This window comes from Nilaparvata lugens, chromosome 7, assembly GCF_014356525.2.
Source record: "Nilaparvata lugens isolate BPH chromosome 7, ASM1435652v1, whole genome shotgun sequence".
In the NCBI taxonomy this organism is placed as follows: Eukaryota; Metazoa; Arthropoda; class Insecta; order Hemiptera; family Delphacidae; genus Nilaparvata; species Nilaparvata lugens.
This window is the reverse complement of record NC_052510.1, coordinates 37,269,892-37,297,752: the sequence shown is the minus strand read 5'-3', so window position 1 is coordinate 37,297,752 and position 27,861 is coordinate 37,269,892. Positions and strand designations below refer to the sequence as shown.

General features: G+C 34.0%; 2 protein-coding genes across 7 annotated transcripts in view; one reads left to right on the top strand and one right to left on the bottom strand.

Moving 5' to 3' along the window:
* The window catches only part of LOC111054487 (voltage-dependent calcium channel type A subunit alpha-1), a 1,036,091-nt gene that overhangs the window by 636,801 nt on the left and 371,429 nt on the right, over positions 1-27,861 (bottom strand). The window lies entirely within an intron of this gene.
* LOC120352399 lies at positions 22,215-27,554 on the top strand. Of its 2 annotated transcripts, XM_039432666.1 has the most exons (5): positions 22,215-22,364; positions 23,686-23,842; positions 24,678-24,923; positions 25,522-25,624; positions 26,865-27,554. In XM_039432666.1, exons 2-5 carry the CDS (start codon positions 23,767-23,769, stop codon positions 27,286-27,288), a joined length of 849 nt encoding a protein of 282 aa, XP_039288600.1. In that variant the 5' UTR covers positions 22,215-22,364; positions 23,686-23,766; the 3' UTR covers positions 27,289-27,554. The 2 variants fall into 2 exon arrangements, with proteins under 2 accessions (XP_039288600.1, XP_039288601.1); XM_039432667.1 differs by lacking the exon at positions 22,215-22,364 and having other exon boundaries at positions 23,396-23,842.

Sequence of the window (27,861 nt, the reverse complement as noted above, 5' to 3'; positions counted from 1 at the left end):
AATGCTTGAATTCTCATTTGTTGAAACTGGCTTCTCCTTATATTTGTGAGGTACTAAGCTCTCTGTTCAATGATTGTATTCTTTATGTTGTTTCTCCTAATAGCTTAAAATTTGTCAAAGTAATTCCTATTTTCAAAAAAGGTTCTGCAAGTGAGTATAATAATTTTAGACCAATTTCCATCATTCCAGTTATTTCTAAAATCTTTGAGGTATTTTTTTATTGTCAGGTTGTTGAGTTCTTTGAGAGTAACTCACTTTTCTCCGATAGTCAAATTGGATTCAGACCTAATAGAAGCACAAATACAGCTATATCTGAATCCATCTGAATTCATGGAAAACTGTATCTATTCCATTGATGAGAGGTATAATCTACTAGGCAGCTTTTATGACATGAGCCGAGCTTTTGATTCAATATCTCATCCCATCCTATTACAAAAACTCAAATTTTATGGTTTTGATGATATGTTAACCAATTTCATTACCTCTTACTTAAGTGATAGATATCAAACTGTTTTTTATGATGGCTGTTTTCCTAATTATTTAAAAGTATCATCAGGTGCTCCACAGGGTTCCACACTTGGCCCTATCCTCTTCATTACATACGTTAATGATCTTCCTGCAGCAATCAATTGTGAAAATGTAAAACCTTTTATGTTTGCTGATGATTTAGCTGTTCAAATAAAAAATAATAGTCTTTCTGGTAGCTTGCATACGGTTAATGGAATAATTGAAGATTGGACAGCTTCTAAATCATTGTGTCCTAATAAGGACAAAACTCAACTTTTGGAATTTGAATTAAGATTACAACCTGACAATGCAAAGTTTCTTGGTATAACAGTTCAGAGCCATTTTAAATGGGACTTCTATACAATGAGACTAAAATGAGTCATTTTACAAGAAGATTCTTGAAATAGCTTCTCCTTGTTTTCAATTAGCTCATCTATAATTGCTGCACTAAATTGATATATTAATTTTTTTCACTTTCACTTTTTCTCACTCCTGGAGGTTTATACCAGATCTGTTGTCTTCTTCCATTCCAATCTCTACGTCAATGCTCAGTTGTCCAAACGCTGGATTGCATCAACATTTTGGTGGTCATGACAAGAGCCTCTTCATAGTTCCTTGCTGTTTCTAGAATCATCTCCTCGACTGTCTCCACCTGAAGGTCTCTATGAAGGTCGGCGATGATGTTTTCTTCTGGTACAGGGATATCATTTGTGTGAAGCAGGTAGAAAGTGGGCCCCAAAACAATTCCTTGAGACACTTAAATTTTTGTTAACTTTGAATAATCTTCTTGTTTCACCCCGAAGTACCTGTTTGATAGGTAGGATCTCAATATTGTTGAATAATAGATAGTATTTTCTGGAATTCTTTGTTCAGACTCTCATACCATACTTTATCAAACGCCTGAGCAGCTGAGCTACATCAAGAGAGACTGCTGCACAGAACCTTCCTCCTCAAGAACATTCTCGATGATGTCAGTCACCCTGTGGACCTGCTGGATGAATGAATGCTTACTTCCAAACTCGAATTGATGATCTGCAACTAGCTTCCTTGTTTCAAATATTGGCTGCAGTCTCCTAAGAAGCACTCTCTCGGATATTTTTGACAAAATCGGTAGAAGAGATAGGAAGATGAAGCCTCGTTTGGTGGTTTTCCTGTTTTAGGAATCATCATGACTTCAGCAACCTTCAATATATTTGGGATGTACCTCAGTCTTGGAGCTGCATTGATTATGTTCCTCAATTTTTTCAGGGCTTTATTCTAAAGTTTTTTTGAGTACTGCCTCAGTGATAAGGTCATATCCTGAAGCCTTCTTGCAATGTATAGCATTTCTAATTTAATAACTTTTTGTTTTTAGGACCTTGCCCTATTACCATAGGAAAGTATTGCTTTCCGAAAAAATTAAGGTACCCCAATTTCTAAATCCCTATACATTTCAAGTTCAAGGTCCCCTGAGTCCAAAAAATTGGACTCCATTCGGGTAGAGCCTACCACTCATCAAGTATTCATCAAATGACCGACGCTAGACCTCTCCAGCTCATTACATGGCCAATTCATACAGTAACATGATTGTTTCATGTGTGGATGTGGTAAGCCACATGTTTCATGTATGAAAATGCTCTCGTCCTTCATTCACAGAACAGTGACTACACATGTCATGTGTGCGTGCGTGTGTGTGTGTGTGTGTGTGTGTGTGTGTGTGTGTGTGTGTGTGTGTGTGTGTGTGTGTGTGTGTGTGTGTGTGTGTGTGTGTGTGTGTGTGTGTGTGTGTGTGTGTGTGTGTGTGTGTGTGTGTGTGTGTGTGTGTGTTCACAATTAACGGAACGACTTGAAATTTGGAACTCAAGGTCCTAACACTATAAGGATCCGACACGAACAATTTCGATCAAATGCAATTCAAGATGGCGGCCATCATTTTCGTCATACCAGTATGTAATCAATAACTTTCCAAGCTATCATGTTCTTATTTGGATGAATCGGATAATAATAGATAATTACATACTATAATAATAAAATTATAATAGATTTTAATAAAAAGTGCCGGTTGCACTACAGCCGGTAAAATTTTAACCATGATTGATTCCACGAGAATCAATCAGAGACGGTTAAAATTTAACCGGCTGTTGTGCAACCAGGCCTAAGTGATATTCAAGTCAATAATGTGTAACTTATTCTTGTAAGTATATAAGAATGCCACATTGAATTATGCGGCCTTTTTGAATATACAGGTAAAAATAACATGTACATTATTTAAACCCAATGTACTTTTTTTTCAGGCCTTACCAATGTACTTTATTCTCCATGAAAAAAGGTGGCAACCCAAATCACAATACCTGGTTTTTATACGTCTAAATTGAAAAATAGAAGAATTTTTGGGCGTTTGCCAAACATACAGTTCAATACAAATAAGGCGGATTATTATGAATCTGTTACATATCACTGATCAAAATAATATCCACTTTGGTATCGAAAACCAATAAAGGTGGTTTATCTCCATCACCTGTTAGAATGTGCCATGAAATTTGTCTATCTAACGAGGCGTCACCATACAGCACACCATCTCGGTCCGCCATTGATCCATTGTTCGCATTAATCACGATCACTGAGAAATGGCTGTTCTGTTAACAGTCTTCAAGACAAATGTGAAGCCACCACTATTGAATAGGTGACTCTAACGGACTGCTATCATCTGCGGTGACAAGAATTTCATCATCGATGGACCGTTTCTCTGGATGACAGCAAATATATCACGAACACACAATAGCGTCTTTTCGATGTCGATGTTATAGGTTGGACAATACAATCGATCATCAATGCTAGTCATGAATATTGAATCGATTTTAGACCTGGACATTTGTATATTTTTTATAGCGGTGTCATTCATTATTTTTGACGAGAATTAAAAATGCTTTTCCCCACCTCAATAGCCTATCAACCTCAATTTGTCTACTTAGAATAAGTATATCTCATCTTCCTCACATTGTATAGGCATATCCAAGTATTCCTCTAGGATTCCATAAAATCACAATAATGTTCAGGGTGATGTGTTTCTTTTTCTATAGATTTCTAAAGCTTGCTGTATAAATGCTATAAATTTCTCATTTCATACATGATTCAGTGAAATAATTTCATTGAGTCACAATTGAATTATATCAATTGACGATGTCTGTGATCATGACTGTCACAATCATCATTAAAAGTACATTGATGATCATTTGGGGAATGTACTGCTACATCATAGATTCATATCAGTATCCATTCTCATTGAGATCAATGTAGTTCGACAAAATCAATATGAAATATATAACATATATATTATATGAATCAATTGAATATATAGAGTTCGAAGACTTATTAGATTCTAAAATGTTTCAATGTATACCGAAGTCAAATATGAAAAAGCTACCGCCAATTTCTCTATCTTGTTGATTAGCTCAATAACAATCCACTCTTGAATCTTCTTATGAATTGAAATTCAGGAGGATTGTCTATTATTGAATAATATCTAGAATAATGGTGATACACATTAGTTAATTGTGAAACCAGTTAACATACAGCTGATAATTATTTTAATATTCTAACTGAGATTTGATTATCCAATGGGGCTACTTGCTATTTTGTCTGAAGAAAATCTTCACAACTACCACTTAAATACGAAAAAAATTTTATAAGTCAAGGTTTCTTCTACAGAAACCTCTTTTTTCGTGGCGAATAATGTTATCAGCTCAGGAAAAGCCTCTATCATCGGAGAAAACTATCCACGATATTTTCATAACGATCTGTCAATACTTCAAAAGCTATTCAACTTATTCGCCAGAGTACGAGCAACTTGTGGAAGCCTTGAGAGAGTTTAGCAACACTTGTCACTAGACTGGGCGACTTATGGTGAGGTGATGGGAGTGAAACAACAATCTTCTGTTGAGCGTCGCGTCACGCAAATCGAGCGTTTTGTTGAGAAAAAGTAGTCGGTTGGATACGGCAGTAAATAGACGGAGGTAACAGCCATTTGACCAACACGTCAATATTGATATTTCTCCGTCGCGCCCTACTAGTACTTGTTGGAAAATAATGGTATGCAGAAAAAAGAAAGTATGAAAAAGAGCGAGAGAGGGGAAGATTGAGTGGGAGGAGGTGGAAAAGATGGAATGGTGGAGTAGGAGTGAATTTTGTAGAAGAATAAGGAGGAGAAAGTAGAGTAGAAGGATGTTAAGGGGTAGAGTGATGGAAATGTAATTAGATTTGGAAGGTGAATGTCAAGTCCTGTATAATTTTGAAGAAGATAAATATTAGATCCATATTTGATTAGAATTAGGAAGTCAAATATCATAGTGAAATAGATTGAATAGCTATCATTACTCCTGCAGTTTACAGGAAATATTAATTGTAATCAATATTTTATTTATCATTCAACAATCTATTCGAGTAGTGATAATTTGAGTGTTATTGACATATATTTCAATAATTTGATCGAAAATGGTAAGAATAATATGCTCTACAATTATCTTGTATTGGACATGAGATTCTATATGGAAAAAAAGAAGCATAGAGAATTATCGTCGATTTATGGACGAGAAGTTAATGGATATTACATTTTATTATTATATTATCACTATCACTCATTCGAAGCATTTCTTCTTCAGGGTCAATAAATCTTAAGACACAAAATAAAAACAAAAACTGGTACCTTCTAGACAGCATCATCCCATGGTATTAGAGAACTTCGTCCCAGGCTAGAGGGGTTTTTCATGTTTCCTAATAAATCTAAAACAATATCCGAAATAGAACATTGTCGCAAACTTCATGTATGAAACAGTAAATTAATATTATTATCTACTAGGCTGCAATCCAAGGATCACATTCAATTCATAGGATTATAGATTTCAATTCATAGAAATCGAAAATCTTTTAGATCACCATCTAGATATCTATTTTTGACTTGTTTGTTTCTTGGCAATAAAATGTGATTTATTTATTTGGTAGAGAACTGAACTTTACTCCCATATGTGGAGTGTCATAGTTAAATTGATTGAGAGGAGCAGATTGACAAAGGGAGCCCAGCTCTCGAGAATTTTTGTTTATAATGTAAGTTTTTAAGTGTTTTTAATCTATCTGTGTTGTGTGTATCCTGTTTCAATTTATATTAGAAAGCTTCAAAGTGTTTTCTGTTATGTGCTATATATATATTTTTTTATTTATAGCACATAACAGAAGACACTTTAAAGTTTGTAATATAAATTAAAACAGGAGACACAATACATAAATAGATTGGAAACACTTAGAAACTTACATTAGAAACAGAAATTTTCGGAAACTGAGTTTCCTTCCTCAACCAAGCAGTAAGTGGGTACAGTTTGAAATCCTGGATTATATAATTATATTTTTTTATATATGTAAGGAAATAATGTGGACAATAAAGCTAGTTATACAAATTTCTGATTAAGTGGACTGTAATTTTAATCGCTTTAATATTCAATATATTCTGGCAGAAAAATACTAATGAATCCATTCATGATGCAATGAAAAACTCTATTATTAAAACTTACCTCGGCTGATGATCTATGCTGTAAGTCAGAGTGATTTTTATCTATAGGTTCGGGTGGTGAAAAGGTAAAGGGGAGAATTAAGGAATAGAGAAATGTGAATGAATCACTTGACCTCTGATGATTTCTGATGTAGCCAGGCACTGCAGAGAGTTGTTGAATCATGTATGGAATTCTGCTTCTCAATTTTACTAGATATTAATTCACTACTACCTTCGATATAAAAAATACTCGAATTCTCACGTGTACTTTAAAATCGATTATTACTCCCTACGATCGGAGACACAGAATTAAAATTAATAATTTCTGATAGAAATACAAACAAATCAACAAACGAGTCGAACTGTCCTGTCAATGGAGGCAGCTTTACGAACCGACTGACTTGAAAAGTACAAGACAAACAATTAAACAATTATGCACTAGAGTGCGCCAGTAGACGGGGAAGATTGAACCTAACTACTCAGGTGCCAAACTCCATTAAATTCAAACGGCGTCAACAAAGCAAACAATGTGGAACTCAGTTTCCGCAGTTGTAAGTTTTTAAGTGTTTTCAATCCATTTATGTCTTGTATATTGTGAAGTTGAGCTCCTTGCCCTTGGAGGGCTACCTCTCATGATAGAGCGATGATATTGATATTTATAAGAGCAGTCGCTAAATTCCCTCTTTTGCGAATAAATTCACAAAAAATTAAGGCCGTCCGGCTCGCAAAATTACTGGGTTCAAACCTCAGCTCTAGCTCAGTGGTAGATACATGAATTTTATAAATACAAATAATCACCATAGGGTTCAGTGACCTGTGATTAATAGTTCTTACCGCTGCTTCTATGAAGTTCTTGAAGAATACCAGTAAGGAAATTAAAAGAATATTTGATGACTGATTATCAGTAACCATGTACCACTAGAGAATGATCAGGACCAACTATAGTTGTTCCTAGTTGATTCTTAAAACGCTCGTCGTGAATACAAGTATTCACCAATATACCCTTTCAAAATTCCTTAGAACTTACAACGCCAGTTCTTGAAGCTCTCTGGATCCTTGTATGATATAACTGGAACCTTATTAATATGATTTTTCAATATACTTGTTCTGGCAGATAAAATGAATATCATCAAAGGATGATAAATACTGAGTGCTCTGAATAAGATCAATATTACTTGATTCAATAATTTTAAGTGCTGCTGAATATTTGTTGGTAGTAAAACAGCTCAAACTGTATATCACGAGATAAGTTAGGATATAATAAAATTATTATATTTTATATAATTATTATATTAATTATTATATTAATTATAATTCTATGAGTTTGTATGCTGACATAAAACACAAAATATATTCCCATAAAAATGTGTATATAAAATATTCGATATATCTATAATTTACTTAAATAAATGTTTTCTAGAATCTGAATAATTATCACAGGTTTTGCCAATATTCACAATAGTGAGTTTCAAATTCATAAAGATATTATAGTTAATACTGATACTTAGACTTCCAATCAATACAAAATTCTGCAAACAAAAACCTGTTTGGTCTATAAGTTTGATATGATATAAGTTGTTCAATTAACAAAATCATAATTAATAAATTATTATTCAAACATGAGATCTCAGGGATTTATATGAATTCGGGCCTTGCGTGGAAGTAAGCTTCCTACATATATCAAATAAATTTATAAAATGTTCTTATGAACTATGTGATATTATTCAACACGTGGTGACTTTTTATTTTATTTAAGTCAATTTGAATAGCGCTTTTTAAATAATTCCCCCACTTTACGCAGAAAATCTAAAACGAGCTCGTTTGACTTATCACTCACTTAACTGAAGTTCTTGACGGTCTCGTGGATTGAATTAATTATTTCCAATAATTAATTAGGTAGGCTCCTTTCGTCTCTGCTGGGCTAGCGCGTGATCCAGATTCTTATAAGTTTCTTTCCAAATTAAAGATATATTTATGGGGAATAGTTACAAATTACGAACTTTTTGATAGCACTGAGTTCACAGATAATTTAACATTTAATACAAATATTTCACACTTAAAAAGGGTTCGGCTTAATAGTTTTAAAAATTTTAAAAAGAGGAAGAAAGAACCCTAGACTCTATGAGCATCCTCTCAGGTCAAGATCTTAAGCCAGAAGAAGGAGGTTTTCAGAAAAATTTGTCTCTTCCAAGAATAATTCTGTAAGCTACTCTCTGATTGGCCTTCAATTTAATAAACTCAATACAATTGGTTGCCTTGGGAATCAGGGCTTCCTCGACTTTATAATAGAAAAAATTAAATAAAAAAGAGTTTTCATACAAATATATGGAGTGTTTATCTTAAATTGATTTCCTAAATAAATCATAACATGCGATTTTAATACATTTAGTTTTTTATATGAGTTTTGTATACTCTTGATTTATCATGCTTTTTTAGATTATAATAAATATTTATACAGAAATAATGGGTGTTCGTATTTCTACACATCGACTTCCTTTAGTATACATAATATATCCTTTGTGAGTAAATTTTATATAATTCAACCCATTATACTGGTTGATCGAATAATCAGCTGATTTGTTCAGCATTGATTCTACTAATTATCGATTTATTCAAGATCGACTAATTCTTCTCAAAATGTAAACAAATAATTCTAACCTCAATGTTCATGCACTTTTATTTTTTATAATCCGCCAATAATAAGTAAGCCGCTTTATAATTTTTTTGATCTTACCAATGGGTTCTCATAGTTATTGAATCACAATTATACATGTTTTCTTATCGTTTTTGATAATGCTATTACTCCTAACCGCTAATAATACTTGATTTAAGTTGATTTATCCTTTGACTAGGTCTAACCTTCTTTCCAATTTTATAATTCTATTAAAATTCATTGGTTCATTTTAAAATATTTGGTGGTATTAAATTACCACGTGACAATATATATATATATATATATAATATATATATATATATAATATATATATATATATATATATATATATATATATAGCCTATATATATATATATATATATATATATATATATATATATATATATATATATATAAATTAAAACAGGAGACACAATACATAAATGGATTGAAAACACTCTAACGTATTGAATTCTGATAAGCAAGCAAAATCGCTAATGGAAAGAATTTTTATAGGTCTTGAGCAATCAGCTGCTCTATTATTGTCAAGTGCGATAGCAACAAGTGAAAGATTAGATAATAACGGGTACCATGGCTAAAATTAGAACAGCCGAATAGAAAAGAATTTTATTTGCTATTTATTATATTATATAGAATATTGAAATTTTGAGGTTAGGCTATAATACCAGTAGGCAACCTAATAATCGATCAAGCCATATAATGTGAAATCTAGCCAGACACCTTGGCCAAAATTTGTTGTAAACAAATAGTATTCAACTGGAGGATTTGGTAAGCACATGGCTACTTGTTGTAGAGGGGAAAACAACTTATAGATTTCAAAAATATTTATTATTTGTAATGAACATATATAAACCACAAAAAAAATAAAAATATTAAGGAAGTAGGATATTCATAGGCGCATGAATACATTGGTGAAATTTGCATGAACCAATCAAATTACTGTAATCGATGGGCGACAATAGTGAGCCGATTCAAATTTATCTATAAATATTTTTATAAATGATAAGAATTTATAAGTTATCACTACTCAGCTTATGTATCGGATATGGTCCGAGTAATTATAAAATATAATACCTAAGATATAGGTAATAATTCAGCAGATTGGCACGGACTATTTGATCTTTTTAATGGCATAGTAATTGAGTATTTAAATGTATGCAAATTTGTAAGTCCGAAGTATGATTGTAGAAAATAAGGGTAGGACTTGCCCACTTGCCTGCCAGATCCTGCCATGGAACGCCACTAAATTTTATAGAGCACAAGTCCCTTTTTGTTGAATTGTACATTTGAAAGACTTAAAGTTTAAATTCATTAATTTATTCGTATAAGACTTAGTGATGCTATATTAAAGCATAAGTCAATTAAATATTTATTCATTCCCTTGGAGAAGACTACTTCGGCCACCAAAAAACCCAGGACAACCAGGAAATTCGGATCGCCACCATCGGCTTGTGAAAATTCAGCACGTGAGTGATAAATTACCGAAATATGTAAATTTAGGGCGCCCTCAGTGCTTTGAGTGAAACAAATATAAAAAGCTAGCTCGTTGGAAAGTTTATAAATATTAAAAATTATTATAAAACTTGCACAAGTCTTGAAAGGTACAAAGAAACATATATTTCTAGTTAAATGAATTGTATCAAATGCATATGTCTAAGGATACACAGATTAAAGAAATATTTAAATTTGATATTATAATGAATAAATGCTCACTCAATCATTAATTTTATTAGTAAATTGTAAAGATATGAATGTAGTTCTTGTTCACTGGATAAATTAATTTATCTATTTCCACCAGAGGCCGAACCTCAAGCCCTGAGAGATATAATTATATTGAGAAATATACTGAGATCTATACATATTATTATATTTGAGATTTATGATTTATCAATTGATTATTCTTATGATTCTTGGAAAGGAGATATATAGTGAGATTTTCAAATCGACAAGCAGCAGCAAGTCGATATCTGAGCTGCATAGAATAAATGCATAGGAATAATGAATTAAAAGCACATGGTAACGTTTCGTGCTGAAGAACTAGTGAGCTAATCTGTGATATTTTATTTTTGATATATTTGTTCTTATTTTTACTATTTTTGCTCCTTGCTCTATATATTTCTACATTTATTCGTTCGTTGATATTTTTCTTTGTAATATATGTATTAAATTTTCATGGTGTATCCTTTATTTATTTTCCCACTCCCATGCATGACCAATCTCATGTTTATTTATCGAGTTACCAGTATTGAAATAATAGGAAAATTACCATCCGACTTCATTCTTCCTCAAATAAGTTGATTTAGACAGCGATATTTAGCATTGATAATCAAATCTTTGGAAATAATATGTTCCAGAGATTTATATAAATTGTCCAAGAGCAGTGAACTGAGGGAGCTCCTGGGCGAGCCTATAAGAATTTTGTCCAAGTAGTATTCTAAGAACCACAACCAGAGTCATATAATTTTTTACTCATGCTTTACCGACTGCAGCCAAGCCAGGCAAACCGTTATTCACAAAAATAACGTCACAACACTTAAAAATTTACAACTGTGGAAACCGAGTTTCCAAAAATTTCCGTTTCTAAAGTAAGATTTTAGTGTTTTCAATCTATTTATGTCTTGTGTCTCCTGTTTCAATTAATATAAAATAATATGTTTATATATATATATATATATATATATATATATATACAGAGTGATTCATAATTATGGTAAAATATTTTAATACGTGATAGTAGAGGTAAAAATAAGAAAAAAAGTTCATATAAACATATATCCATAAACGCTTCATTAGCGAGCTATACAGGGTGAAAGATTTCGCCCGGAATTCAGTTCCTCTGGTGAAATACACCGATGCTGAATTGTTTGGGGACTAGTTTTTGAGAAAAAAGTTGAAATATGAAAAAAATCCAAGTAGAAAAACACAGACTTCTACGTTTGATGCCCAATAACTTTCTTCAATGACCAGTAAACAAATAATTTTTTGCAGTAAAAATTGTAGAGAATTTAATTCTGAAAAGAATTATGTAAGCTGTGTGAATTAATTTTAAATAAAAGGTTGATAAAATGTATTCTTATGTAGTACATTATACCACAAAAATCTGCTGTTTTATGAGGAGAGAACTAATAACTCATAGGTTGTAGCTGATTGCAAATTCCAGAATTAAATTCTCTACAATTTTTATTGCGAAAAATCATTTGTTTACTGGTCATTAAAGAAAGTTATTGGGAATCAAACATAGAAGTCTGTGTTTTTCCACTTGGATATTTGCATATTTCAACTTTTTTCTCAAAAACTACTCACACTACAGCTTCCAGACTAGTTTTATTCAATTTTTCAGATATTTTTCTATATGAATCCGGCATAAGTTTTTCAAAAACTAGTCCCCAAACAATTCAACATCGGTGTATTTCACCAGAGGAACTGAATTCCGGGCGAAATCTTTCACCCTGTATAGCTCGCTAATGAAGTGTTTATGGATATATGTTTATTGATATGATATAAATAAATATATGATATAATAATATAAATATATGTTTTATGATATATTTTTTTCTTATTTTTACCTCTACTATCACATATTAAATTATTTTACCATAATTATGAATCACCCTGTATATACCACTCAACAGAAAACACTTAAAAGTTTTATAATATAAATATAAACAGGATACACACGACATGGATAGATTAAAAACACTTAAAAACTAACATTTAAACGAGAATTTTCGGGGGCTGGGCCCCCTTTGTCATTCGAACAGGAAGTGAAGTTGTGCACCATTATATTACAAACTTTAAAGTGTCTTATGTTATGTGCTATATATATATATATATTATATATATATATATATATATATATATATAGCATATATATATATATATATATATATATATATAATATATATAACCTTTCTACTCCATCCATCAATTAATGATGTTATGTTACTATAAATCTGAATCTGGTTTAGTTTGAGAAATATAATGCGGTCCATTATTCATCACCATTGAGTTTTATTGACGTAAAGTTCAAGCAAGCATGTTATTCACACTACATGAACTGGTCACTGTATTGTGGATATTGTCAATTATAAGCTGGTAATGAGTTGATACGTTTCCTTCCACAATAACCTGCAATGGATGCAATCACCAGTACCAGAATCATAATGACATTGAAATCAATGTTGACACAACAATTGACTCAGCGGAGTACACTATTTGGTATAAACAGCCGCCATTAGTCGCCATGGGGTAATAATCAGTGGAGATGGGACCGGATGTTCCATATCGAGACGCGCACAATATTCAGACAGTAGTTACTCAGCTGAAGAGGCCATTCAGAGGCAGGCACTAGCATAGCAGTGTGGCCTAATTCAATGAACAACTCGGAGTAGTCGACTACTGAGAGATACTTACTGCTCAGCAAAGCAAAGCAAGGCAGAAAGCAAAGGGAGTCCACTCTATACTCTCAGGCCTCATTTCCTCAGTTGACGCTCCTCCTTGGATATGCGCTTCCTGCTACCAAATCGAATCAACCATCTATGGACTACAGAGTGTTCAAAAAGTTCCTATGAAGGAACTGTTTGTTTCCCAGATCCCTATGGATCTTGTGATCGTTGTGGCTGGGAAATCAATGTTTTAATATTAATTTTTAAAACAAGGTGTTGAGATGTATTATCGTGATAAATAAAGGGTATTATTTGAAATATTGAGCACAATCGGTAGTACAGTATATATTGATATTATAGCAACAAGAATATAATTATATAATCTATAGTATAGCTACAGGGAATAAAATCAAATAAAAGCTCAAAAGGCAACTTGAACAAACATTTTAACAGAAAAAAGTTGGAAATTTAATTGAGAAACAATGAGCTTCCCATCTGTTACTAAAGATTTGATATTGTAAATCCAAGATAATGTGAATTCATTTTCAAGGTTTTCAACATTGTCAAAGGAGTACGTATTTTCCATCTCCTATGGCTTACATGTTAAATTGCTGTCAAATTCGGGTAACAACTTAACATTTGATATAATATATATTCACAGTGGAACGAACATCTCAATAACTCTCTATGTGTATCATCTGGGAACTACAGAAGAAGATTCATCTCTGAAACGAGTAGTTGCATGTTCCCTATGTTATAAATCAAATGAAATCAAATTGGTTTTTATTATACATGATTTCAGACTACAAATATTCATATCATACAACAACGTTACATCTTCTGCAACCAAACAATCATAAATAAAACTTACAGTTGAACTAAAAAATTAATCATTATAACTAAATCTAATTGCTATTATATCGTAGCTACAGAAAATACAACATTATATTTTAAAGAACTTCATGAAAACTCTCCACAAAGGCAAAGCCTGTGTGTGGAAGAGGGTCTTGGCGATGATTGGCTAACGTCGGACTGTCACCATACTAGTCCAGTCAATAGACATAAAAAAGGAGGTGTGCTTGCAATTTATATTGTAGTTCTTATTTTTTAATATATTATTTGGATACATAAGAGAAGTCCAGAACCAATTTCTTCATGCAAAATTTCCTTGTGCTAGATACAGGCTGGCCCGAAAACCTCGTATTTTTGGCTCATTTTCCAGTTTTCAGCTATTTCTGCCAAATCTCGTTATCGGACAGAAAAATGGTATTGGATTTGAAAGTATTATTTGTTGGAGTGAGTAGAGAGGGACAATTTTCACATCCTCACTAGATTTGGAAATTTTATCAGAAGTATTTCAAAAGACATGCAGATTATAATATAGAAATTGGCCATTTGTTGTGTATTGGAATATGGGCTTTAGTACACTCAACAATAAATTTTCCACTTTTCGACCGAATTTGACTTATGATGCATGATTTTGGACCGCCTTGACGAACCGAGAAGAATGTGATGTAGTACAACGATGAAATCTGAGCATTGTGTCAGAAGTTATAAGTGTTTGAAATTTTGATCCTTGAGGTGTCCTTAAGCGCGCCTCTCCACTAGGAAATACTGGAATGAAGTGCATCTAACGGGTGATTCACGTAGGACATAATCTTATTAACTTATGTCATTGTGCGAAATATCAATGTGAAGACTATGTAGTTGGTGATGATGGTTGAAGCAGAAAATCAGGTGTTTTTCACAATACAAGGAGCATTGTTGTCAGGTGTACCTGGATATCTATATGAGATAGAGCGCTCTACCTGATCTCAGATTGTAGAGCACAAAAATACGCCAAGAGGGATTTTGAATAATACATTTTAATGTTAACAATCGGAAGATATTGATGATCAAAATCTGAAATTCATCGAAAATTGATTTTCTCTTCAAATTTCACTCATTTTTGAAAAATCATAACTCAGTACTCATTGCAGATAGAGAGATCTGAATGATCTCATTCTATTCAGAATTTCATATTCTAGAGAAAAGGCGGGAGCAAAGTTTTCTGTCCGATTACGAGATTTGGCAGAAATAGCTGAAAACTGGAAAATTAGCCGAAAATACGAGGTTTTTGAGCCACTCTGTATCTAGCACAAGGAAATTTTGCATGAAGAAATTGGTTCTGGACTTCTCTTATGTACCCAAATAATATATTGAAAAATCAGAACTACAATATAAATTGCATGCACCAATGTATATAGTGACTGGACTATACTTGCATCTATCACATTCTTGGGTAAACCAGGATTAATATCAGAGAAAATTTAAAGTTTAAAGGATTTTAAGTATAAAAGATGTAAACATTTAGAGTCAAATTTGGACTATCATTACACGACATTTGCTTTATTTATACAATGAATGAATTATCACTTCTATATTTGTCCTCTCAATCTCCTTTAACCAGTCATTAACATTTTTTTTATAAATATATTTGGATTTACCTTAGGTATTACGTAGATTTCCAGGCAGATTTCTATACAGAGTGTGTGCTATATAATAAGTATTTGTAGTGGAATGAGTTTTGACTAGCCTTGGAACTTGGATTCCTATTGCTTCTGACGAAAGAGTTCGATAGCTGTGCTCAATTTTCTTGAAAATATCTTTATGATTTCTGTACATGTATAACAATATATTTCTTACATAGATTTGCCTTATACTTAAAACATTGAATTCTTCAAAAATTTCATCAGTAGGAGTGCGTATACGTTTTCTTAATGCTGTTTTTATAATAGATTTCTGTGTAACTTCCAAGGGTTGTAGTAATGTTTGATAGGCACCTCCATAAGCTTAAATTCCCACTTCGATAAGTGACTGGACATAAGAAAAATAAATATTTCGTAGCTCTTTTAGTGATAGAATTTTGTTCAATTGGTAAAAAATGTAAATAGCTTTGCGAATTTTACTTTTCATGAATGCAATATGAGCCGACCATTCAATTTCTCATCTATCATTACTCCTGAATATTTATAAGCTACTACACATTCAATCGATTCACAGTTACATTGTATATTGGTAGGTTCAGTACAAGAATGTAGTGTGATGTTATTAATTCTGTCTTCTTACCTTCTTCTGGAAAAAAATTTATGAATTCAGATTTCTTAATATTTAAAGTCAATATGTTATTATCGAACCATTTCTTCTAGAGATGAAGATCCGATGTAGCGTTTTGTTACAGTTCTTGTTTATTTTCACCAGTTACATGTATTGCTGTATCGTCAGCGAATAAAAATAGATTTCCCTTGATTGGAACTTAATAGAAGATACCTAGATTGGATCGGTATAGAAGATAGCGATGCTGCTGATGGTTGGACAAACAGTCCATAAGTTTTAGCTGGATTACGGATCATCGAGTACGGTATTAAAAATCTTGTGTGGTACACTCACAAAACTTTCTTTGCTCATTGAACTGTAAGCCTCATTCTCAAACGAGAATAATGTAGGGGAATAACATAATGACAATTGGCGGCAACATATTTGCAACTACGATCAGACTACTGTATGTGTATATATAATTAATGTTTTCAGAGTACTTTTTCCTTTGTGTAAATTGTTAAATTCAATGATTTTTCTTGAAGTCGTCAAAGCAGCTGTTCTACAGATGAAATATCTTGACTATGACTGTGTACTTTTTATAAACTGCTCTACCTACCTACCTCATGCACGAGATGGAGGTTACAAAGTCCATTTCTCAAGGATGGGGTGGACCCCATTAGTTTCCCAGGAAAAAGACTCATGCCAGTTGATAGATCTGATAAATAAATATACAGGGTATGAATTTGAAAAAAATCATTAGAGCCGTTTTTGAGAAAATCGTGAAAAACATGGTTTTTTGGTAACTGCCATTTTTCTCAAGAATATTACGGAGCTCCTGCAATTTCCCCAGAAATGAGACTCATGTCAGTTGACAAGGCTTAAAAATAGCAATCCATGGTTTAAATTTGAAGAAAATCGTTAAAGCCGTTTTCGAGAAAACCGTGAAAAACATGGTTTTTTTAGTCATTATCCGCCATTTTTCTCAAGAATATTACTGAGCTCCTGAAATTTCCCCAGAAATGAGACTAATGTCAGTTGATGGGGCCTATAAATAGCTATCCATGTTATAAATTTGAAGAAAATCGTTAGAGCCTTTTTCGAGAAAACCGTGAGAAACATGGTTTTTTAGTAATCATCCGCCATTTTTTCCGCCATCTTAAATTGGATTTTATGGAATTTCTTATTGTCGGATCCTCATGGTATAAGGACCTTAAGTTTAAAATTTCAAGTCAATCGGTTGATTAGGAATGGAGTTATCGTGTTCACAGACATACACACATACACACACACACATACACACACACACACACACACACACACACACACACACACACACACACACACACACACACACACACACACACACTGTAAAGCTTTTCCTGGGGGAGTCACTCTCACCTCCAAGGATAGGTCGATACACGTAGGATGAATCTTGCACTGAATCAACGGTGTTGAGGTTCTAAATTTTGTAACTGCGTGCGTGGACGCTAAGTATACACCAGACTGACTGGTTCACTACAAGATTCAATACAATTGTCGGAATCGCAGGAGGCCTAAACGCTCGCTCACCCTTGATTCTTCTTATGACAGATTGTATGGTGATGAAATTTTTATAAGTAGTGTAGCGATCGCTAAACACTGAATACGGATACCTTAAAATTATTACCTGTGATGGAAGAGCATACAAAATCATACAGGTCGAGCAAAAATCCCGATGTAGATAATTTACGGGACTGCGTCTCTAATAAGTTCCGAAGATTAAGATAGGGTACAAGGTCCAGATATCGTTCGGAATATATTTCGAGAACAGAGTCTTGTCGGGCTTTAAGCTCTATTGTAGGAAATTATATGATCTCCGGCTGCATCTGCTGTACAGTTGATGTATTCGCTCCTAAGTCGAGGTTGGTAACAGGTAAAAGCTGATATATGAGCAGGTAAGGACAGAGAATAAATACCTCGATCTGACCCCACTCACTACATCCACTTAGACCTGTTCCAAAATCCAGCTCACTTCAATTATTTCACTGATCGTATTCGATCGGTTCTTGATAATATAGAACGTATCAGACACAATAATTGACAGGCTTAAGAAATAATCGAACTCAGAAGACGAATTAACAAAATTGAAATATATTATAATAAAATATATGATCACACAGTGCAGATTCAGAATTTGATTTACAGATTGATAATAATTTAGCATTAACCAAAGAGTTAAAAATGTTCTTGTGCTTGCATGACACCATGCATGATTCGACAGAATTTTACAATTGATAAAATTCAACAGTTTGTGAAAAAATGGTGAAAATAAATTATAAAATATTTTAAAAAATGCTCGGGGTCATGGTTCTAGCAGTGGAGGATAGTCAATCAACTACAAGTTCTTATAAATTCTATATTGAATAAATTCTAGGCTCTTAATGATTAATAAGCGCTTGTCGGCGTGGCCAATAATTTAACGAAGAAAAATTTATATTTTCTGCACTGTAATATTTTCGAAGCGTAGATTGGGGCCCCTTTAAACTTATAACTCACGTGAAACTCCTTGACGGTCGTGGTTTTCTTCTTTAGATCAAAATGGTTTGATCGGCGGCGGGTCCAGGCTTCGGTCTCAGCACGTGTGGAATTTTAATTTAATATCTCCTTCACCAAATTAACTAAGGGATAATTTAACTTTAAACTTTTGATTTATCGATTGATGAAAATGGATTTATGAATAACAAATAGAATAGCCTAAAATATTGGCTCACAAATAAAACATATAAAATTGAACGAAAATTTTACGAATAGGTCTTGGTAACTTTAACGAGGTCTGAACGGTGAGGATTTCAAAAGGGAAGTGAAGTCTTTTTTCTAAGCTTCTTGGCTAGAATCTTTTTTCTGAGAATCTCGGTGTAATAGATTTGCATGAAAATTTGTCATTGGTAGAACGATTATGACGTAGACGTGACGTCAGTGGCAAGCAATAGAATATAATTCCTTTAATTACGATAATAATTCAATTTGTATAATTCTTAAAACTGCTTAATCTCCTAGACATAGTTCCTCTTATACAATGTATATGTGCTAGCGTATATGATAAGGCAGGTTTGTTGTTTGATAACAGATTAACATATGATGTTTTCAAACGATCACCTTTTTGGTGCTATTTCTATGCACTATGATTGGCTTAGACTTGCCAAAGAGATTCAATCACCATGTGGTTCATTTGAAACAATAATTGATAATTTAATATTCTTATACAATTCTTATTATGTTTGAGACTGTTATAATTAATTTCTGCCGTTTTTATCAATAATATGATGTTCATGCTATGACCTAGTTAATTACAATAATACTTGACATTATAATACAGTTTCTTAAATAATAAATAATTTCAACAATAGTACATACTTTTTATTTTTTATTCGAAATTCTTGGTCCTCTATCGATAGTTTTTAATTTTAGAAATAATATTACAGCTTGCATGGAATCTGGCATGACATTTTACAATATGTTGAATCAGTCAGCTGTGTTTGAGCTGCTTTAAAACATCTGATCAATAGTAAACAAAGTGTAACCTCAAAATTCAATGAGCAATTCATAAATGGTTCGTGCTTTATTTGCAGAATAATTATAATTCTATTAAATAATTCTTTAGAAAATATGCAGTACAGAACGGTACTCTTATCTAATATACAGTTACTGATAAGGAAGCTTTATCACTCGGTCGCCAACTATTCCTTTAGCAAATTCTTTCATTTTAAAAGGGTAATCACAATTTTCTGGCTAGTTCTCTCCTTCTCATGAGGTTTATTTAAAACGATTCATCACAACACACACACACACAACACACACACACACAACACACACACACACACACACTTTTTCTTAATTTTAGAAATGATATTACAGCTTGCATGGAATCTGGCATGACATTTTACAATATGTTGAATCAGTCAGCTGTGTTTGAGCTGCTTTAAAACATCTGATCAATAGTAAACAAAGTGTAACCTCAAAATTCAATGAGCAATTCATAAATGGTTCGTGCTTTATTTGCAGAATAATTATAATTTTATTAAATAATTCTTTAGAAAATATGCAGTACAGAACGGTACTCTTATCTAATATACAGTTACTGATAAGGAAGCTTTATCACTCGGTCGCCAACTATTCCTTTAGCAAATTCTTTCATTTTAAAAGGGTAATCACAATTTTCTGGCTAGTTCTCTCCTTCTCATGAGGTTTATTTAAAACGATTCATCACAACACACACACACACAACACACACACACACAACACACACACACACACACACTTTTTCTTAATTTTAGAAATGATATTACAGCTTGCATGGAATCTGGCATGACATTTTACAATATGTTGAATCAGTCAGCTGTGTTTGAGCTGCTTTAAAACATCTGATCAATAGTAAACAAAGTGTAACCTCAAAATTCAATGAGCAATTCGTAAATGGTTCGTGCTTTATTTGCAGAATAGTTATAATTTTATTAAATAATTCTTTAAAAAATATGCAGTACAGAACGGTACTCTTATCTAATATACATTTACTGATAAGGAAGCTTTATCGCTCGGTCGCCAACTATTCCTTTAGCAAATTCTTTCATTTTAAAAGGGTAATCACAATTTTCTGGCTAGTTCTCTCCTTCTCATGAGGTTTATTTAAAACGATTCATCACAACACACACACACACACACACACACCACACACACACACACACACACACACACTTTTTCTTAATTTTAGAAATGATATTACAGCTTGCATGGAATCTGGCATGACATTTTACAATATGTTGAATCAGTCAGCTGTGTTTGAGCTGCTTTAAAACATCTGATCAATAGTAAACAAAGTGTAACCTCAAAATTCAATGAGCAATTCATAAATGGTTCGTGCTTTATTTGCAGAATAATTATAATTTTATTAAATAATTCTTTAGAAAATATGCAGTACAGAACGGTACTCTTATCTAATATACATTTACTGATAAGGAAGCTTTATCGCTCGGTCGTCAACTATTCCTTTAGCAAATTCTTTCATTTTAAAAGGGTAATCACAATTTTCTGGCTAGTTCTCTCCTTCTCATGAGGTTTATTTAAAACGATTCATCACACAAAAGCCCCCAGGATATTTTAAATAGGTAATTGGGAGACGAGTCGAAACAATGACTATTTGAAAAATCCGATATTGTGATGAATACACCATTTCATCTCCTTACTTCTACAAGAACTTCACACTTAACACTAAAAACAATATATCGTGCACTTTTGGCTATGAGAAAAATAAATAATTGATTGTTCCTTTCATTGGATACAATCTGAATACAATTTTAATAAGGTCTCTTTGGATCCCTTATTAAAGCAACTTCACAACTTCCATTTATGGGTGGCTTATGAGCAGACCCACAACTATAGCAAATATAACAAAATTTCACATATTATCCTCTTAGGATTCAAATAATATTCGCAACAAATATAGATTTTCATCATTTTTCATGATTATTACAAGTTTCGACTCTTTGTCTGGGCTTTTACATATTTTGGGTGAGAACGTGATTGATTTCGGTGACTTAACAATTGTCTACCGCTTGATTCGAGCAATTCCTTTTCCATGCGATTTTTGATTTTTGTCAATGCTGGTTACGAATACTATGTTTTCAAGATTGTTTTTGCTGATTTGAATTACAATACATGATCCTTTGATGCAATAACAATAAATTTCATATTTGAAGGTAAGAATTTCATTTTCTTTTGAGCTTTCTAGAGATATATTCATAACATGGAACATGCACATTTCTCGTGCAATTTAACATAAATATATATTTTTGGTTGCGTTTTTTATTTAGATTTTCACATTAAATAATAGATTATAACAGTTAACAACGATATTGCTCTGATTCATTAACGGTTTATTCTGTGATCTCACACACATTGGTTGGTGTGACGAAAAAATTATCGAACAGGCTTTGGTTCCGAATGGATTTCTTGATCGATTCTGTATTTTGAGGTTATATTTACACATTTTTTCGAATAAACTTTGTTTATTTTATTTCCTCCTATTCACTACTAACTTCATCTGATTTCTAATTTACAAATATTTTCCGTGGATAATATAATTCTTGTTTCTATTTTTTAGTTGTGCGGATTGTACTAGGCGATTTTTCCTGTGATGACTGTAGCACGAGGCGGATAGCTTGATCAGGTTGGTAATTTTTAAAGTTGTTTTCAGTTTTATTTTCTTGACTTAAAGTTGATTTCGATTTCTTCTTTTGAAGTGAATTGTTGTTTACTAGATGAGTTGAAGTTGTTTATTGGTTAGGCTCTTCTGCAGGGTTTTACATTAATTACGTTTTCCCACCAGTGATTATTGGCATTCTCGGAATCTTGAATCTTGATAGTATTGTGTTGTGAAACGTCAGTCACTCAATGCGGTCCCGTGTAAAGATGAAAGAATTTTTTGGTTAACTTGCCTAGGGCATCTGAAGATTTATGTGCTTTTACTAGTACTTCATCTCTGACTTCATATTTGAACTTTTTTGTGGCCTTATCGTGATATTTTTTCCTTTGTTGTGCGGATTTGTCTAACCTATTTCGAACCAATTGGTATAAGTTTGGGTTAGGTTGACCAGGTTGATTTGGAAACTTGATTAGGCTCTGAATGAACGATTCGTTTCTTGTGCCAAATATAATCTCGTGGGGAGTGTATCCGGTACTGTCACTTACACAATTATTTATGCAGTGTTCTAGGAATGGTACATACTTGACCCACTGTTGATGACGGTGACTGCTATATGCCCTCATAAATATTGAAATCTCTTCCATTCTTCTTTCCACTGGGTCTGCGCTGGAAGTGTATGCTGAGACTCTTCATGTTTTAATGCCGGCTTGCTCTAAAACTTGTTTCCACTTGGCACTGCAAAAATAGGTTGCGTTGTCCGACAATATGTGCTGTGGTTTACCAACTTCATCGGTCCATCTTTCGGTGATGCACTTGGCTAGTTTTTCACCAGTAATTTTACCAATAGGGAAGAACATTGTATACTTTGAGAACAAGCAGGTCAAGACGAAAATGAAGCATTTCTGATGCATAGACTGAGGTAGTGGCCCATAGATGTCAGCTGATATTAATTCATGTGGTTGTGAAGGCAAGATAGGTATCATTTCTCCTGCTATATGAAAACGGTTATGTTTTGTTTTTTGACAGATGTCGCAAGCTCTTATCAACTGTGTAACTTTTTTATTCAACCCTTTGAAGTAACAACACGTTTTCAGGGCATGTATTGTTTTCTTTATGCCAAAGTGACCAATTCGTTCATGTGTTTCCAAAATTACGTCCTTTTCTAGGGTGTGCGGTATGACTAGATGCCAAAAATCGGAGTTTTTATTGGCCTTATAAAATAAATGGTCGTTGGAGACAGTGTAGCATTGTAGATACTGGTGTTCTTCTACTGGAGGGTTGGATAGTTTGCGAATGAGATCTGCGATTTTGTTGTCCATTGATTGTGCGCTTTTAAATTTTTCAGGTGTGAGGAGTTCGGTGTGCAGGAGCGGCGATATATTGAAGGGTAACGGCACTGGTTGATCTTCGGCTACATAGCATCGGAATGTCGTCTCGTTGGCATAGGTGTCACTTCCTTCTCTGGACAAGAAATCAGCGGTTTGATTTCGTTTACCTGGCAGGTGAGTGAGTTCCAGATCAAATTCTTGTAACAACAGAAACCATCTAGACAGTCTGTTATTGGTCAACTTGGCTGTTTTGAAGAAAGTCAGGGCCTTATGGTCTGTGTTAACAAAAATCTTTTGGCCTAGCAACAACGTTCTATATTTCTTGCATACTTCGACAATGCTTAGTAGTTCTTTTTCCGTGACTGTGTACTTCTTCTGGGCTGCATTTATAGTCTTGCTAAAAAATGCTATGACTCCTTTTTCTCCTTTCTCATCATATTGAAAAATTTCCGCACCCAAGGCGTATTCCGATGCGTCAACATTTATATGAAATGGTTGGTTTAGATTCGGATGATTCAACATAACAGCTTTCAAAAAAACATCCTTCAACTGGTTGAAAATTGTATCTTCTTTGAGCCCCCATGTCCATGGTTTAGAGTATGATAGAACATGACTCAGTTGTGCTGTATAATGAGACATCTGTTTATTGAAGCGACGATAGAATTGTAGGAAACCAATAAAGCATTGGAGCTGTTTACGACTTGATGGAGAGGGAAAGTTTTTTATAGCTGCTAATTTGTCAATGTCTTGCATGATACCTTTATCGGTTATGATGTGCTTGAGGTATTTGACTTTCTTGGCAAAAAATTCACATTTTGATAATTTTAATTTCATACCACATTTTATTAATCTACCAAATACTACATCAAGGTGTTGAATATGCTCTACCACACTCTGTGATGAAATGATTGCATCGTAAACGTAAAGAGCGCAAAAATCTGAAATGTCTTCACCAATTGACTGTCTTAGGCAGCGTATAAATATAGCCATTGCGTTTCTGATTCCAAAGGCAAGTCGGGTGAACCTGAGATTTCGGCCGTTGAAGAGGAAGGACAGGTAATCCCGAGGTTCTTCTGCCACTTGTACCTGCCAGTATCCGGCGCTGAGTTCGACGGTGGAGTATATGGTCTTGCCATGGAACGTCTGCAACACCTGATCGATCTGGGCAGGAGCTTCACGGTCGTCATCGAGAATCATGTTCAGCTGGCGGGCGTCAAGACAGAGTTGGGTGGAGCCGTCCTTCTTCGAAACGCAGGTAATAGTCAAACTATAATGCGATGTGGATGGTTCGATAATGCCTAGTCTTTCCATCCTATCTATTTCTGCAGCTGCCGCTTGATGGTGAGCAAAAGGGATGGGATAAGATTTTCTATAATAAGACTCATGTGTTTTGACTTCTAATTTGCACTGAAAATGATTTGCCAATCCCGGCTGTTCTGAAAACACTGCACGATTTTTCATGAACATTTCTATCATGGATTGTTTAGTGGTGAGCCCCCATTCAGAGTTGTTATCAATTTCATTTTCATTCAACAACTTTTCCATCAGAATGTCAGTATCATCTGGTGTTTCATTTTCCGAACTATAGTCATCCACTGAATCATGATTTATTATCTCACTCTCCTCACTTTGTTTGTATTTCACCCTGTGTTCTCTTTCAGGAATATGGTCTTCAACCATGTGATATCTCACTACCCTTACATCTTCCGCATTGGCCTCTTATATTATCTGAGTATTGATACTAGTCCGGTTGCTATTGTCAGTTAATTGTAGTTCGAGATTTTTGAAGTTTATGTTTGAGTTATAGTGGGCTAAGAAATCAGCACCAATAATAATGTGTGGTCCATTTGCAGGCAATACCAGGAAGGAGTATGGGAAGCACTTTCCTTCGACTTGGATCTCCAGGAGGCATTGTTTAGATATTCAGAGGCGACATCCTGGCATGACACCTGATAGGTAGGTTGATGTTAATGGTAATGTGGCTATTTCTGTTATGTTTTTCAGGCGGGAATATGAGTCATTCTGGATGAGACTGACTTGTGATCCAGTATCTATGAGAGCTTTGAATTGTAGGCTGGCTATTTGTATAGTGATATAGATTTGAAAATGTTCATGTATTTCTTGAATGCTGGAGTTTTCTTCTTCTAGCAAGGTTTCTCTGATGTTATTATATAGCGCAGTAAGACATGTAGATTCTTTTTCTGTATCTGGGTTGGTGAGGTTGTTCATATTTTCCATTCTATTCATTTTTGCAGGTTGGGTAGGCCTAAACCATATAGAGCAGCAACGGCGGTAGACTCCTCTGAGTTTCGGTTTCTTGTTTTGGATTATTTCGACTGGCGGGGGTAACGGATCAGTATTTTTAATTGGCGGTTGTTCTTCAGATAATTGATTATCATTTCTCTCCGTGTGTAAACAGGTGATGGGCGACTGTGGCGAGTGATTTCCATATGAGTGATGCGGGTATCCGTCTGCTCAAATCTTTTCCAGACCTTGGCATCAGCACTCTTCCTTTGCTCGGCGGCAGTGTCACATCGTCTATGTAGGTCACTGTATTGTATAGTCAAACTGTCCACCTGAGAGCTGATAGTAGTTTGCTTTTCACTCAGGGTGCTAACATGGCTCTTCAAATTTGTTATATTGGTCGTAACTGGTTCAAGTTGCCCTTCGACTCGTCGTATAATGTCCTCATGTTCATTTTGACATGCAGAGATAAATGTTCATTGACTTTGGCCTGCACGCTTTGTACTATCTGCTCTCCTGCTTTGATGCAATGCTGTTTGGCTTGATCAACTACTTTCTCTTTCAGAGTATCCATCTCTACACGTATGTGTTCTTTTAAATTGACTTCGACATTGATTACCTTCGTATGCATATCTTGTGATATCTGATCCAATCGGTTATTCGTTTCCACAATGGATTTATCCAGACGCTCGGTTAAATCTTTGATGGTATTATCTGTATCATGGAATGCTCTGTCCATTCGCTGACTCAACTTCTCCAAGCCCTGTTCATTTACCTTCTTTACTTCTCGAACTTCCTTTTTCAATTCTTTCTTTGCTCGTTTGTTATCTTCTTTTATTTGGTCGCTCTTTTCATTTAGATTGTGTATTGCTTCATTTGTTTTCTGTAATTCTTCCTTTGTTTCCGAAGAACTTTGTTTTATTGCTTCATTTGTTCTCCTTATTTCTTCCAGGATGATGTTCCAGTCTACGGTGGGAGCGGGTGTATGGCTAATGGTTATCCGCTGGTTTTTTATCCGAGCAACAGTATGGGGAATGGGAGTTCCTGTCTCTGGGGCGTCGTCGACCGGATGCTCTTCTGATATTTCGTCCTCCGGCTCTTGGGTTGTCAACGGATCTTCCACCAGAATGCAGCTCTCCTCTACCTGCGTCGACGATAAATCATCCAGTATATTGGGATGGAAATCGGCGGATGCGGTGCCAGATGCGGGTGGCGGTGAACAATCGGGTGAAGTGTCCTCGGGGTCCGACAGACTGGGATTGACCGGGTCGTTTCCTGCCATGGTTTGCGGAAAAAAAACGCGACGAAACTGTGCGGTGAATAAACGTGGAAGTGTGGATGTGATATATAAAATAATTAATAAGAAATCCAATTGAAATTGTTATAGCTTTGCGGTGGATGAAATACAGAAAAAGTGATTAAGCAATGTGTTCAATGATGAAGTGAATCAAATTAGCAATATCGTTAACATAAAATGATAATAACATAAAGGATACACAATGGATAATGACATAACGAAGGTACGCCTCTTATAAATTATTATTATTATCATTATAAATATTTTACTCTTATAAGTTCTTGCCGCAATTCTATATAGGGCTATTATTCTTCGCAAAATTTTATATGAAAGCAGCAGTGTTCTGCTTGAATTATTCCGCAATATATCCGTGATTTAGTTTGGCTTCCCTTTTTTATACCTTAAAAAAAATTAAAAAATGTAAATAACTTTGAACGGTGAGGATTTCAAAAAGGAAGTGAAGTCTTTTTCCTAAGCTTCTTGGCTGGAATCTTTTTTCTGAGAATCTCGGTGTAATAGATTTGCATGAAAATTTGCCATTGGTAGAACGATTATGACGTAGACGTGACGTCAGTGGCAAGCAATAGAATATAATTCCTTTAATTACGATAATAATTCAATTTGTATAATTCTTAAAACTGCTTAATCTCCT